The 17,398-nt window shown below is 39.6% G+C and overlaps 1 protein-coding gene across 5 annotated transcripts in view; it reads right to left on the minus strand.

Moving 5' to 3' along the window:
* The window catches only part of ZNF521 (zinc finger protein 521), a 651,786-nt gene that overhangs the window by 554,015 nt on the left and 80,373 nt on the right, over positions 1 to 17,398 (minus strand). For all 5 annotated transcript variants that reach the window (XM_086965655.1, XM_086965653.1, XM_086965654.1 and 2 more), the window contains exon 2: positions 16,936 to 17,115. In XM_086965655.1, coding sequence (XP_086821781.1) covers positions 16,936 to 17,115 — 180 coding nt within the window. The remainder of the gene's footprint in view (positions 1 to 16,935; positions 17,116 to 17,398) is intronic.

The following is a 17,398-nucleotide window of genomic DNA, read 5'->3' on the forward strand; positions in this document are numbered from 1 at the left end:
TAATTTAAAAATAATATCGTGGAACACTGCTGGATTAATCCAGAGTACCGAAAAGATGCTATTCTTGCATTCTTTAGAAGCAGACATCATTTGTTTGCAGGAAACATGGCTGGTAGGGAATTTCCCGGTTGTAAAAGACTATTATGTATTGGAGAGTAATGCTACTCCCTCTACGAGAGGCCGTGCGAAGGGAGGGCTAGCCTGCCTTTTGTCAAATAAAGTCAATTGGAACTATACCCATTATTTAGATTCGAACAAATTATTTCAGGCAATAACCTTAAAAAATGTTGCTAAAGATGCCCCCCCAGAAATCACTCGTAATAATAAATGCCTATTTACCTCCAGATATAAATTATAATTCTGGTATTAAGACGATTTGTTCTTTCATATTAAATCTTCAGGAATCTACTTTCCCCCCTCATATTTTATTATTAGGTGACCTTAATGGTAAAATATCTAATAGTGCCTTGGAGTTATTCAGGAATAAGGTAAAGGAGGAAACGTTCCTGATACCTAAAGCCATATTCCCAGAGAACATTAAAACAAATAAAAGAGGGAAACTAATCCTGGAGAGTTTAGCCGAAGCAGATTGTATAATAATCAATGGAAGGCTCCCCTCGGATAGTCCTGCTCATCTTACACATAAGTCAGGGAATGGTGGTTCGATCCTGGATTATATGATAGTTGATAGCACCTTTTTTAGTTCTCTGAAGGATTTATCTGTACTTGTTACTGATCTTAGTGATCATAATGTTTTGTTTGTAAAATTAAATCTAACATCATCTCAAAGGGACCTATGGAATATTGGGTATGATTTATTGAACGTTAATAATAAAAAAGGGAAATCTTATTGGAATTCAGGGTCCATTAGAAGTTTGACCAATATATTAGAATACACTGCAGAGAACTTAATCTTATGGGAAGGTAGAGAGCTACTTTGTTTTGCGTCCCTTCTGCATACCTTAAAATCTAAAGTTCAAAAGCCCCCATCAGGAAAGATAATTCCTAAAATTCCCTCTGATCTTCGTCATCTAAATACAGAAATAAATAAATTGCTCAGGGCCCAGTACCTCTCCTTTATTCCCGAACGTAGACAAAGAATATCCCTTTTGAGAAGAAGGAGAAAAAGGATAAAGGCTAGATTAAAACGGGAGAAAGAAGATGCCCTCTGGATTAAACTTCGTGAGGCAACTAGGAGCGGGCAGGCAAAAACCTTCTGGTCATTAATTGGAGAAGGATGTGGGGTAAGATCCAGACCCTCTCCGATATCTATTAATGAACAGACATGGGTTGACTTTATCCAGAATCTATATAGCAGTAATGGTGAGAAGTTTGATTCCGGTAAGCTGCAGGAGGACTTGTTCCCAAACGATCCTCCCTCTGAATTGGAAATAGTTGCTGCAATAAAAGCTCTGCTCTCTTCTGGTGCATTAGGCCCAGATGAAATTCCGATTTCAGTGCTAAAATCACATAGTACTTTATGGGGGAAAATTGTATATCCAGTCTTTAAATTTTGTTTTAACAATGGCACCGTTCCGCATTCCTGGAAAGGGAGTTTATTAATTCCTCTCTACAAAAAGGGGGCTAGAGATTTACCTCAAAATTACAGACAAATAGCCCTATTAGATGCCATAGGCAAGGTTTTTGCTAAATGTTTATTGAATTCTTTAAATGACTGGGTATCTGCGTCTGCAATACTTCCGTTAGAACAGACTGGCTTCAGGAAAAAACATGGTACTCTAGACAACCTTGCTGCTCTTCAAATCCTGGTAGAAAAATATGTTACAGTTCGTAGAGGAGGTATATATGGGGCTTTTATTGACTTCTCTATGACCTTTGATAAGGTGGACAGATCTCTGCTATGGAGCAAGTTAATTAAATTAGAGATGCCCCCTAGTTTATTAAAGTTAGTTATTGCACTGCACACAGACACCTGATGCAGAGTATTAATGGGCTCCCCTGTTGTTTTCTTTATATATTGCTGACCTCCCTAAGGCTCTATTATCATCTAGTAATGGTATTGCACCAGTTTTGGGGAGATCTCCAATAGCGTGCTTAATGTACGCAGATGATATTTTAATTTGGACCTTACCCCAAAAGGTTTGAATGGCCGTTTACAAGCTCTGTTCTCCTACGCTGAGGCTCATTTCTTAAAAATAAATATTTCAAAAAGTAAAATAATGTGCTTCCAGGGAAGGAGAAAATCCAAATATGAAAATTATTACTGGTCCGTTGGGGGCGAAAGACTAGAAGTAGTCAAATCCTACCCCTTTCTTGGAAAGATTGTCACGAGTAATTTAAATGAAAAAACCCACACTGAGAACAATAGCAGGAAAGCACTTGCTCAAGGGAAGAGTCTTATCTCTCTTTACAAGGCGACAGGTAGAAGGCACTTTTCCATATTGCTCGAGGTTTTTCGAGCAAAAATTCCCGCATCCCTAATCTACGGACTAGAAATAGTAGATATGGCATGTTGGAATTTTTGGGATTCTACCGAAGGAAAAATATTATGCAACTTAGCTTCTGTAAATACTGCACATTCTACGTCTTCGTTAAGACAAGAATTCGGTTTGCGCAGCTCTTGGGCTCAGGCAACTGCGAGGGTGGTGCGTTGGGTTTTTAATATAGCTGGAGGGATGCTTGGCACACTGAGGTACCTAATAAAAAATGAGCTGTTGGGTTCCTTCAATGCTTATTCTTCAATTGTAAGGAATTTCCGACAGGCTGTTATACTACTACAGCTAGATGAACAAGGCCTTTTTTCATTATCTGCAGCCCAATTAAAGTTATCCTTAAAGTCTGCCTCTTGGGAGTTGAGTTTTAGAGTAGATAGTAGTACAAGTAAAGCAAAGAGAGGAATGTTCCCTACTGGTAAATTTTGTGAAATAAAAAAACCCCAGCCATACATTTGCTGGAATCTCCCTCATGGAGTTAGGCGATTTACCCTTCTGTTAAGGTATAATTTACTCCCTCTGAACTGTCTTCTGTCCAAATGGTATGGTGGTTCAGATATCTGTGATTTTTGTAACTCTAACTCCCAGGATATGTACCATGTTATTTTTGTTTGTCCGGTCCTTATGGCTTTTAGACGCAAATGGTTAAGACCTATGTGCCTTCAATTGGGTATCTTTACTGCTTTTGACTTTATTGAAGCAATGTTTAACCCTCCGAACGAAATGTTCTGTTTTAAATTGTTTCATTTCTTTAAATGTTTTTTACCATTATATTGATATTTTAAATTTCTCCTTTTTCTTTTTTAAGAAATCTTGTTGTTTTTTGTTGAATTATTATGTGGACCTCAATTGAGTTCCGTTACCATAAATAAATAAACTTGAAACTTGAAACTACTATATTAGCAACTAGAGTGCTACATTCTGAATTTAGGCCAAAGGTATGGCACATCTGAATGCCATCTTGATAGAATGTAAGTACAAAATTGCAAGCATTTTCTACTAAGGATACTGTAGTAAATTATTAAATTAGGGACCTACATAACAGATAAGTCTAAGAAGATTGCCACTAGTAAAAAAAGAGCCCAAAAATGGCACAAATATCACCCAAATGTTGCCCAAGTGTCGCCCAATGTCAGAACAGTGCAACACACATATTTTTTGTTTTGTTGCAGTATCATTACTCAGGAACTTATTCATTTTGTTTTTAGGCATGGGGAGATTGAGTGATTTGTCCAGAATCACAGGATGTTGAGCTGATGCCGAAACTCAAACCTGGTCCCCCATTTTTGCAAAGTCTGCAGCTCTGGACGTAACTTCACATCCTTTCCCTTAAGTCTCACAAATAATCAAGTGATCAACTATATAAAAAAAAATATATAGCAAATTATTTGAAAGTGTTTTGTGCTATTTGAGAACAAAAAATGTGTCCTCATTTTAGTTGTTTATAGCACTAACTATAATTTATCTGAGAATAAGACCCTCTCATGGAGGAGGGGGCAGAGGCAAAAAGATGACCATCCTGGGCAGGTGGGAGGGGCAGTGGTACCACAACGGACCATGGAGGGCAGAGGAAAGGAGGGCAAACAAACCACGCAGTGCAGGCAAAAGAGGCTGTGGTAACATCAAAGACTATTGAGGGCAGAAGGAAGAGGCAGTGGCCATACAACCATACATGCCAATAGACCCAATTCAAGCAGGAGACCCCCAATGTTTTAAAGGCCAAAAGGGCTTTATTTTATCTCTCTCCTGCCTAAAGGATCCTCTTTTTCAATATGAGTCAATGGGGAAAGTCATTTCCCCGGGATTTCTTTTTCACCTCCCCGGGGCTAAATCACACAATGGAGGACTATCACTATAACTCGCGCCCTTGCAATGCACTGCTTATGACCGCACATATTACATCACTCATGACATGGTCAGTGGCATCACTGATGACATCTCTCATGGCATCATCCACAAATTCACTAAAGCATCCACTCACACCCCAGAGAACCATTTATACACCCACACCACCATTCACAAACCCTTACACAGACCCATACCAGCACTTACTCACTGATTCATAGATCTACACACACACAATCACTCACCCATACAGCCATTCATATACCCACTCACTCACTAATACAGCCACTAACATGTCCACTCATACACCCATACAGCTACTCACACACTGCATCAGTCACCTTTAGAGCTACTCATACAGCTACTCCCTCACTGATACAGTCAATCACACAGCCATTCACTCGCCCATACAGTTACACACACACACACTTACTGACTCATACAGACATTAACATGTACTCACTTACCTATACAGTCACTGACACAAGCACACACTCACCCATACAGCCACTCTCACATTCAGTCACTCGCCCATACACTCATATACCACCTCACTCACATATACTGCCTTTCACAAATCCACAAACCACTGACACATCTACTCACCTACACAGCCTTACATACACTCACTCACCCATACAGCCACACACACACGCACTCACTTACCCCTACAGCAACTGACTCACCCACTGACTCATCCATACAGGCAGTCACACACACCCTCACCCACCCACACAGACAATCATTGATGTCATTTTGAAATGTCATGAGTGATGTCAAGAGTGACGTCACTGACCATGTCATGAGTGATATTATATGTGAGGTCATAAGCAGTGCATTGCAAGGGTGTGAGTTATAGTTAGCTCAGATAACTATTACTGCAACATTTCTCTGGTTTTGTACAAGTGAAATATGAGTCTAATTCTAATGTCCAAGTAACCTTGGTTATTTCCAGTGAATTTCTAAGGTTTTTTAAATTCTATTTCCTAACTATAACCTCCTTGTAACCTTTCATTTTTTTTGTGAATGTCAATGCTTTTTAAAATGTTATTTCCTAACTGTAACCTGTTATGGGTTAATTTCTGTCAAATGAGCATAGTGCCAGAATGAAAACTTCCCTGTGTATTTATCCAAGAAGAGGCCACAGTTTGCACAACACCTCTACCCAACTGAAGTACTTTCTACTGGCTAATTAATAATTGCTACCTAATTGGTTAAATGTGTAGTGCATCTCCTACACAACTGTGTAAAAGATATGGAGAAAAAGTCTCAGGTGACCTTGTGTGTCTGTAACTTTGCCAATGAAATTGTTCCTTGAGCATCTTCAACAGATATATTTACAATTGTGGAACTACAGAGAAAACAAACTTCGATGATTTGTGCTTTGCAGAAGTAAGTGCTTCTTTGTTCGGTGGAGATGTGATCATATTCCTAGGCATGAAGAATGCTTCTCCAATACAGGCGGGACACACGCTTGGGGGTTCTTTTAGTACACTGTCCATCATCCCTTGAAAAGACGAGGAAGAATTTGCATACCGCTAATGTATGTGGGGCAGGCATGTCGACAAGTTTACATACTTGTAGTTTGTAAACATTTACAACACGACCTCTGGTCTCATCAGCAGTTGTCAAGAAAGAACCCCCTCATCACAGACACAATATGAGATTTTGGGCTTGAGAAAGGCAAGGATACAAACACCTTCATCAAGGATTACAGATACATGTTCACAGAGGAAATGCATAAAAAACTAAGCCTGAGCATAGTTTGTGGAGTTCCGCTATGCGGAACTCCGCGAAGTGAAAAAAAAAACTCTGCAGCACTACATGAAGCTTTGTGAGCAGCGCAGTGTGTTAGATAAATGCCAGTTTGCCGTGATTTTCAGTACCAGGTGCTTGTCCACACTGTGCAATCATTGCGAATGGCACCATGCACAGCGCAAGCAGGCGCTGCTTCCTTTCTGACACCCGAGTAGATTTTTTCTCGATCAGCAGCTTTTCTCAACGTGAACAGACAGGGTCTCAACGCAAGCGGTCGCGAGCAAACGCGACCACTCGCAATGAGAATTCTGACTGCCCGCATTGAGAAATCTCGCCGGTAGATTGATTTTCCACGCTCGCGCTCGCCAACTTGATGTTGACGATTGCAAATGAGGAAAAATCTCACCGGGAGGTGGATTTTCCTCGCTTGCACTCGCCAACTTGATGTTGATGAATGCGAGCAAGGAAAAAAACTCCGATCCGCAACGTGAAGCAGAGTTTTTCAGAACTTTGCGTAACACACAGTGCGGAAAACTCTGCAAACTCCATGAGCGGAGTGGAGTTCACCGCCCAGACTTAGAGAAAACACACTTGCTTTGCCTTCGTTATGCCCACAAAGTTAGAAAAACTAATACTTTACTGAAGTGGGATTTCAACTCGGGCAGCTGCTTAATTTATATATGAAAGTCCCTTCCATTGAGGTTTAATTTCTGTTAAACAAGCATCATGCCAGAATGAATCCTGCCCTGCTTAAATATCCAAGACGCCACCATTCTGCGCAACACCTCTACCCAACTGGAGTACTTTCTACTGGCTAATTAGTAATCCTATTTCGTATGGTAAATGTATAGTGCACCTCCTACACTACAGCTGCATAACTGATACTGAGGAAATGTCTCTAGTGACCTTGTGTGTCTGTAGCTTTGCCAATGTGACTGTTGCTTGAGCGTCTTCAACAGATAACTTCACAAGGTGGTACAGCAGAGAAAACACACTTCGATGATTTGTGTTTTTGTATTTTTACTATGGGCAGGGGGGCATGCGGCCCCCCTACCTGACCTATATAAGACCGTGGAGACCCATCCCCCAGAGCCCAGCCATGTCAGCTGGGTGTCCCTAGGGTATGCAGTGTACAATGGGACTATGGGGCAGCCTCAAGGCCCTCATGGTTTCAGCCAGTTCCCCACCTCCTGCAGGAGCCGATATTGCTGTGACAGACAGGGGGCTGCCGAAAGGCAGCTCCCTGTTTGTCATAGTAAATGCTGTCATCTATTTCCCTTCATGCCTATTTGCATGCAAGGATACAGATAAAAACCCTGCTTTCTGCAAGCCGAAGCTGCCACTGCTTTGAAGAACGTATTGGAAGACGCCGCAAATGTAATCCTCAGGTGAACAGGTGAGCAGGTGAGTCCCTTTCTCCTCCTCCTCCTCAGTTTTGGGTGATGGTCATCTTGGCACCTTTAGCACCACAACCAATTGTGCATGACTGGTGGGACACCACTTGGGAGGTGGGGACTCAATCATGATGAGTCCAGATGTGGTTTCAAGATGGTCAGAGCCTTTTGTGTCCCTGTGAATCTAAACAGGAGACCAGCAAACTAGCCCTTGGAGTCATTCTTGTAGCCCTGGGTTCGGGTGAAGATGCAGGGCTCAACAGCAGGGCTGCCCTCTGAGGTTTCAAGGCAGGCTCCAGGCAACAAAGCAGTCCTTCCAGGTATAGCAAAGCAGTCTTGCAAAGTGCAGAGCAGGTCACAACAGCAGGCAGTCATCTGAGAGCCCTTCCACAGGTCCTATTTTAATAGCCTGGCCCTCTTACTCTGGAATGTGGGAGAAGCTTCTAGAAAGGTTCTTTGAAGTGCAAGAAATGTCCTGACTTCCCTGCAAGCTGGCTCAATGACAATGCAAAGGTGATAAGTTCTTTGTGTGAAGGCAGAGCATAGCATATTCAGTTGCAAATGGGGCTATACTCAGCTCTGCCCCCCCTCTTGCCAGCAGATGGCCCATATTGGGACACGTAATCCCACTATTGTGTGACTGTCTGGAAGGAATTCACAAAGTTTAGCTGTCAGTTACTCCTAGTCATGTTACCCAAGACAGGCTGCTGGATGAAAAGCTTAAGGACAGGACAATGTCAACATTCAAAAAGTGCAATTTTCAAAATTGTAATTAAAAATCCAACTTTACCATTAAAGATGATTTTTTATTGTAATTTCATAGATGCCAAACATGATCTTGGTATCAGGTCCCAAACAAAAGTTAGCACTTATTACATATAATAAGGCTACACAACGTTATCCTATGGGACAGGTAGCCCTCACAGTAGTGAAACTGAATTTAGTAGTTTTCAGAACATGTAAAACTTAAAAGGTACATAACCACCCTTTTAATTACAATGCACTCTGCCCTATGGGCTACCTGGGAGCTACCTTAGGGGTGACGTTTACACAATAAAATTGAAGAATAAGGTTGCATAGATACCACATAGATGCATACATAAGTGAGTTAAACAAAATGTTCTGTGTGAGTCAACATACACCCTATATTTATTGAAAGTGTGCTGACCTCCATGTATGTGTGCAGTTCATATCTAAAGCTTGATTATGAAAACATTTTTGATGGGCACTGAATTTATAATGAATGATGTAATTTGTAGAACACCTCCTACCATTGGTGTGGTCCTAAAGCAGTGTCATGAGTGGTATTTAAGATTTGACCCATCTGTTTGTGTAAGGTTTGGAGAGGGTATGATTATAATGTGACCTATTTGAGAAGCTTTGGCGTTCTGAGTGAGCATCAGAGGGGGGACCAATCATGCAGTTTTGATTGTAGAATACATTTATTGAACATAATAAAGGTTTGCATGTGGCATTCATTTAGAAAACTATGTGTGTCATGTGAATGCACACAATTCTTGTGAATATGTATTGAGCTAGTTTGAACACATTCTAGGGTTATTTAATATACCTTCAAAGATAGAAGCATTAAATGATGGTTGGAGAACATTTTATACGCAGCGTGTTTATGCATGCTTTAATCAACAACTACACTATAACAAGGTAGTCAACAATAATGTGAGGTCGGGAATCTGCATTAAATACAAAAGCATGTCCAGGTTAGGTGGATGCATTTTCCAATACTCTTATTAAATTTTTAGCTAATTGAATTTGGCCACCTCTAGCAGCCCATCGGCAAAAGAAATGCATGAATTATACATTATTGGATAAGTGTTGCCTATCAGTAGTCCAAAATTAGCAGTTTCACTACATTTGGCCCACCCTAAAATAAGTTTATGCTGATGACGAGCTGCTTCTTAAATGTATTAGGTCCCGAGTTTGTGCTGTTACAGAGTAAAAGCCGAATATTCTTGGCACAACACTAAAACTGATTATAACAATGAACCTCTAATGTGCACTAGCTATATTTTTAACAAAGTCGTTAAGAAAAATTAACGATGAAACTTAGCATCTTTATTGCCTACATTATAATTCACCATAACAAAATGAAAAGTGGTCCAAAAAAATTATGCAATGTGCTACATGACTGAAACTTTCAGTATAAATGCTTGGCATTTTTAGAGTCCTATATTTCTTAAAGCAAATGTATTTTAATAATGTTTAGGAATTGTTTGCATGTAGGTACTTTTAAAATTTTGGTAGAAGACCATATTTAGAGTTTAAGATTGCTGTGCAATAATCACTGACAGCATTACAAATGTTTTGATATATGATATGGTTGATTGATTTTGTTATGCTTGAACTTGATTGTGAGTTTATTTTACTAAATAAGAAATGCTAACTTTACAATACTTTGAATTGCCTTTTTCTTTAGGCTGCATTATTTCATAGCCTGTTGTAATGGACTTTAGTTATGTTTGCTCAAATGTTGCTCTATCGGTTGTTTATGCAACATTCTTTAATCTATAGGACCCTTTTCCACTACTTCATTGTGCGTGAATTGGTGGGAGCTTCACCTCTCGACTTAATCCATGAAGAGCAACAGAGTAAATAAGTTCTCTGTCAACTAACCTGTGAGGATGGAATGGACAGTCGTTCTCATGAGCAACATGGAAAGATATATTGGAGTATCAATTTTGTACCTGACTAATGGAAGAATGGTCCAACCATCGGATGGTGACATATGATATCACACATGGATGAGTACAAAACGTGACTTTCCAAAGAGGGGGCAGTGTTCTTCTTAGCAGATTGTTTGGAATCCTTCACGACTGACTGCCGGACTATCTTTACATTCCCCTTGCCTTTGTCCCTTTCTTGATGAACTTACCTGTGGGACGATTTGCAGCTGCCTGGTGAGAGACCAGACATGAACTTTCCTGACTATTGCTCCATTCCCTTGGCTCATGCCCATGGACTTTTCCTAAGTAGACACTAACTTGATCCTTTTGCCCATGCTAAGATAATTCTTTTGAACCCTCCTCCTGCCATTCTTGGTGGAAGGAATCTCTAACCTTAGCCATCCACCTATGGATTCTTTATTTAGGGATAGATTTACTTTGACCAAATGTGTTGCTATATACTACATGCTGTAAGACTTGTGACTGAGCTACTTAAAATGTTACTTATATAGAAGGATTTGGGCTCTTTAATACAATGACCAAATTATCTTAAAAAATTCTGAGTCGTTTATTGTCTCTAAATGTTCTTTCTGTAGAAACTGTGCTTACAACTATCTGATTTCTAGTGCATGTTAGAGAGAGGCCATAGATTATTTTCAGAACATTAGGTTATTTTACTCTTATTCTGTGTAGCCACAGAAGAGCTTTTGGTATGTATAATTCTTCTAAGATTGTACTTCTTTAGAAGGTTGGGTCTTTCAATTGCAATACTCTATTTCTATAGCAGTGAGCATAGAGTAGTGTATTTGAACCAGATCTCTAATTTGTAAGTTGGTTACCAATTATTGGTCCTCATTGGTTGACCAACAGTTCGATGCACTGATTTCTCACACCTCACTATGACAAAGAAAGGTTTAACTGAGGACCAATGCCTCTGTGGTTGAAGTATAGAATCTGATTCAAGTGACTAAGTCAAAATATTAACTAAATGGGCCCAGTAATTAAAAACATTAAAAGAGCTTCCACTGCAACAGTGCCCTTCTGAAAAGGGTTTCAAGGCCTCCAGGTTAGAGGATCCTGTGAACACTTAACTAAATAGCTAGAACCAAGTTAATTTATAGGCAGGGATAGTAGTCTCTTTTTATAGTGTTCAACAAAATCAGCATTTAAGACATTGGTTTTAGTTCTACCCTTAAGGAGGGTATTTTTTATGATGCAACTCCCGCCCTACATTTGAGTTTTATGGCAGTAGCTGTACATATAATAATCAATAAATGCATGCTCATGACTGGCAGGTTTATTTGACCCAAGAATACAATGAAACGCTACAGTAAAATAGTAATTAATTCTGAAAGTTATAAGTAATTTCAAGCTACTTGGATGGTAAAATTATCTTTTTACATGTTCTTCTATCTGAATATTATGTGGGGGTTTAGATCTATATTTTCGGGTATATAATACATGAAGAACCATAATCTCGATCTTCAGATATAAGTGTACCAGGGCAAGATGGATGCATGCACTGGGCTAGTTAATATTTTAAGAAAGCATAACCGGAAATAGCTTTGATTTACCTTTCTGTATACTCTATACTCTAGTCTCTGAGCAGTGCAGTTCATTTATGAAAGATGAAGAAAGCTAATTCAAGAAAATGCATAATAATTAAAATAATGAGTTGTACAGAAATCAAAAGCTTTAGAAAGATTTTCAAATAATCTAATAAGCAGAAGGACTTTCCGATGCACTCTATTTACTCTATGAGGTAAAATCATGAATATTGATGAATGGGACAATGAAACCATAAGCTAAGTGAATTCAGCCTGAAAAAGGTGCAATCAGAAATCAGCAGCCTTTGTCCATTTGCCAGTTTGATTTAAAAACATTTCTGAAAATATCAAAGTACAAATCCTACATGAAACACCATTCACTCTTTTTTCTCTGGAAGTTCAAATTGATATACAACCTTCCGGAATGATACTTTATGAGAATTGTAAAGGGAAATTGTTAAATATTAAAGTAGGATATTACACAAGATACCCCAGTCAAAATAATTATAAAATGTCTGCCCCGTACTCTTATTAACAAGGTACCTTTCAGTCTACTGCTCATAATGTTATGCAGATATAGTCAGGCATGATCCAGGTACAAACGCTCTGAAATAGCATCAAACAAGTGGGACAAGCAGACAACTCCCACGAGTGTAGACCAGCAGATGCACCACTTTATACACATAGCACTGTAGAGCAGGGCCTTTTTCTCCAGTTGGATCTACTGGGAATAACAGTCCTCAAGGAGGCCACACACCTCCCACTCTCCAAAATCCTGCAACATGCAGGTCAAGAAAATAAAGTCCAGCATGACATCTGAAGGGAGGGAGAAAGGAAAACTCAATGGCGCACCAAAGATTTTGGGCCTAGGGGTGTGTGACTTTAATATATTCTCATTAATAGGTCTGCACTGCTTATGCATGGGACAGCTTGCCTAGATGTTGTTCCTGCAGGGCTAGTGCAGTTTGTGAGCAAAACCTGCACTTTTGAAGACCTGTGCTATATCTGTGGTGTACCCGTGTTGTGCGAGAGAAAATGATATTTGCAACTGCCTGTGTTTTGAGGAGGAAATTTATATCATTGCTACTGTGCTGTGAGGAAATCATGCATTTTTTACGTTAATTGATACCTATGCTGTGTTTTGAGGAATTACACTGTGATGCAGTTTGTGGGCGTCAGTGTTTAAGGGAATTGTGCACTGATAACGCCAGTGTTGCAAATATGCTCTGTGTGGTTGGCTCTGCTGTTATCTAACAGAAGACTAAATAATTTAGATAATCTATTTTTGTAATTTGGTATGGGGAAAAATGTACTAGTTTAATTTCTTTCTGTAATCCAATCAATCCACGGTAAAGTAGTCAAAGTAATCGTTGGTAGTCTAATAAAGGTAAAATATTTGGAACAAGGAAACAACAGTCTAATGTCGAAGTAATCTCCTTCTGCAACACAAAAAGTTCACTGTAACTGGAAAAATGTGCTTCTATAATCTAATACAGCACTAGGAAATGGCAGTATTCATGTTCATTGCTTTACACATAGTACAGAAAAATACACCAGTAAAAGTAACCTGTAATCCAATTAAAGAAATGGTAATTGAGCATGTTCCTTAAATAATATGATGCAGCATAAAGTAATCACTGAAGTTCCCTGTAATCTAATGCAGGTTAAAGTAATCAGAAATCTGCCCTTCTGTTATTTTATACTGAGCCAAGCAGTCTTCTGTACTACACTAAAATGTATAGTAACTTGCAAATTATGTCATAATCTAATGCACAGTAAAGTAATCAGAGTCATCAACTCCTGTAATCTAATACACAGATACAAATTGAAGACTTTTGCCTTATTTATTAATGTATTGTAGCCTAAAGTAATACCTCTATTATGGGGTGAACTAAGGCAAGGCAAAATAATCAAAGTAATATCATTCTGGAATGCAATGCATAGTAAAGTAATCAAAGATCTCTCAAGCAATCTAGTGCAGATCTATGTAATGTGTGCAATCAAGCAAAGGGAATTGAAACCATAGGAGTCTCATTTCATAAACTAATACAGGGTAAACTAATAAGTGCTATCTTTGCCTGTAATCTAATGGAGAATATAGTAATCAAAATATAATTCTGTTAAATAATGCAGCACAAAGCAATCAATTAACTTGCTTCAGCAGAGTTATGCAGGATAAATGAAGCAATGTACTCATCTTTAATCTAGTACAAGGCATGGCCATGTATGATAACGAACGGAGGCTAAAGTAATGAAGTAAAGTTAGGAGCTTATTTACAAGCCCCATGCACAGCTGGTGCACCAAATGTTATGGCGCTCTTGAGGCACAGAGTGCAAACCCATATCTACGATGCCACGTAAAGCCACTTTGCATGGCTTTTCATGGTCTCATACATATGGTGTATGGCAATGCAGTTCAAGTTGCTGCATTGCCTTACACTGCATCGGGGGGGGGCGTTTCATGGGCATTGAGGTGGGTTTCCCCATGCAACACCTATGGGTTTTGACACATTCTCAGATTTACAAGGATCTGTAAACCTGGGAATGCGTCAAAACTGTACGCCTCCTGAGTTGAGGCGTAACAAGGAGAAATATGTGTAGCATATGACTATGCCTGTTTCCTTAAAAGTATGACACAATGGGAGGGACGACAAATACTGAAAGGTAATAGTGTGAGACTGCACCACCCTTGGGGCCTCCTCGCACCCTTTAGTGGTACTCAAGGGGCTGGCAGATATTCAATAGCAGCTGCTGTCTTCACAGCTCTAACACTGTGTACCACAGCTCTTTCAGGCTCACACTGGTTTGGTAGAAGTGCGGCATATTATGTATTATATAGAATACTGATAATGGAGAGATTTTTCACCAAAATATATTTATGTTTTGGAAATTTTGTTTTAATGGATTTCAACCTATAGAATAGCTAGCAAGGAAAATGAAAATATTTTGCACAGAATATGAGAACATCTTCCACTTAAGGTGAAGATTTTTTCTACTGTCAATGTACACATCTAGTGTAGACCAAGGGGTGATCTTAAAGCAGAGGCTTCGAGATGGGGTGTGGTATGCTGGGTTAAAATGGGACATCTTGCACTGCTAACTAGAAGATAACAATCAAATAACAGGGGATTACTTGTGTTTGCAATGGAGCACCATCGGCTACGGAAAGATATTTTGTGTTGATTTCAGACACAGCTTCCCTTGATTCTTATGAGATATTTACTCATGCCAATGATGTCTTATTCTGTGCTGTTCAAGAAATCTCCAACTGCACTACAGGAGATAACTTGCTTTGGTGAGCATTAGTTATGGTGATAATTTGGAAAATGTGCTTTGCACAAAGGTACAAAAGTGGCTAACAAGTGATGTCTAGGTTTTGATCATTACTGATGACCAGATTTGGTTATGCAGCATTCTATGTTCCTAAAATGCTGATAAAAAAGTGTTCCTAAAATGCTGATAAAATCCTGTGTTGATGAAAATATATGCTGATGGGGACTGCTTAAGGATGCCATGAGTTGTATAAAAATATCATATTTTGATCAATTTACAGGTGGTTGCCACCTCTACCCTGACCTTCCCAAATCTCTGGTCATTTCTTTATAGTTTGCCAGCATGTGTATTATTGTTTTGAACATGACAATAGTTGGACAAATTCATAAAATCCTAGCATTGATAATGAAACCAAACTGTAGCATTTATTAATGAAAGTTATGTCATTGAATTTCTGGGATTTAGTTGTGATAGACATTTCCAGCTCACTAAATTAGCTCTTTTGTCCTCTTTTTAAATATAATGATTTCTTATTTTCGAAATACTGTGAATTGTATGTATTGTATTGGAATTATTACCTCGGAATCTCTATTTCAGTTTATTTACATTCGATAGTAGAGAAAGAGGAGTTGTTTTGCAAAAGAAAAAACAGTCAAGAAGTGCTACCATGTCAAACGCCTTTGGTGTTTGAAAGCTACGCATATGAAATAAGGGGAGCGGCACAGGTCATTATACAATACTGTATGGAAGGTTCAAGTCTCATCACTTCATGCATATACTGTTTCTTTATACAATATAACAATATATTAATAAAACGTTGGTATACTACCTTGGTTGCTAATACTGTGACATATAAAGAAGGGAGAAACAGCAAGATAGATAGTTTCAAGACAGAAACAACACATCAGTTATCCTCACCACTGCCTATATGTAGCTGCATTAGCTGGAGATTTTATATTGGAGGGCAAAAGGAAAGATGTTTGCAATGTCATCCTCCTTCGGTAAGATAAAATCATGCAGTTTATATATTTGCTATAGGCAGGAGCAGCAGGTGCAGGTAAGAGCGGTGAGGCCAGGTTTTTTGGGGGGGCGGGGAAGGGGGGGGGGATTTCAACAGACGGGAAAATAACATAAATAATTAATTTTCAAAAAGGGTATGTTGGAGGCTATTTTCTCAAAGCTGTATTTGGATACTATTGCTAGTAGAAACCTTGAATACGTGGACATTCCCAGCAAATACTCAGCATTTTCACCCATCGAACACTTCCTCCATCTTATCCTGAATTGCCCCATTCTAATTCCCAAGGTATGGAGGTGCTCTATCCATAATTGACCAGACTGGCAAGTTGATCAACTTGGGCCTTTCATAATAGGTGACTCAATGACGCCCTTGAGTGTACAAGTGAAGCAAATATTGCATCGACCCCAATACAATTAATGATAATGTTCCCCTACGCCAATTTGTTTAGCGTCATTAGACAGCAGTCCCTTGCATGTACTATTGGGCTCTGGTGCCACTGTACTTGCTGCATTATTGGCAGCCGCGCCCGGGCAGGCATCTAAAGACTGGGCTCACCTAATGCAGTACAAATCAACAGAAAATGCGAGCACTGAACAGACAATGCCAAGAATCATAAGAAGAAGCATCGTTTTGAAGTTAACTACGGTAAATTCTTAAATATGTCGAAAATATTTTTTTTTAACTTGCCAACATGGTTATTCGTTTTCCTTGTTCTGCCTATTATTATTTATTTTTTTTTGCCCTCACTGTCGCCCACTCCACCACCGCTCCTCGCACAGAGCACCACTTTCCCAATCCAAATAAAACGAGCTAAGCAGCAGTGACTGAAATCCTGTCAGATAGCGGACTCCTCCTCCTCTTCCGGGTGTGGGAGGGAGCACGCGCAGGCATCAACATAAGAAACGCAGCAGAAATCAGGAATAGAAGCGCGCGAGGAGCCACCGAGTGATAAGTATTGTTTACCTGTCAGGTGACATTGATTAATCTTGTGTTCTGTGATATCGCTCAGTGACTCAAACACCTGGAGGCAGCTGTCACAGCTGTGCACAGTTTCTTCTTCTAGCTCCTCCCCCTCTTCCGGCCGCCTCTTGCAATCTGTCTCCTCTCCGTCTTCCAAGTTATCTTCGAGCTTGCAGTTCGAGTCTGAAAGAAAATCAAGAGTGTGACCTTGGGGCTTCTGCGCCTTATCCATACACGTCAGAAAGCGCCTACACGCCCCCGACATTAGCATTTCTTTCATACTGTTTGACAAACAAAGAAAGCAAACTTTCACTACTTCCCTAAAACAACACTGGCTGGCCTCAGTGGCTATTTTATGAATTGAAAAATAGTCTTATTTCTCAACCTTGTTTGCTAGCTTGCCACGCGAGACTTCAGGGTGTGCTCTCCTCTCATCCATACCAACCATCACTTTAGAAGGGAAAGT

This window comes from Lissotriton vulgaris, chromosome 4_1 (genome assembly GCF_964263255.1).
Source record: "Lissotriton vulgaris chromosome 4_1, aLisVul1.2, whole genome shotgun sequence".
Lineage (NCBI taxonomy): Eukaryota > Metazoa > Chordata > Amphibia > Caudata > Salamandridae > Lissotriton > Lissotriton vulgaris.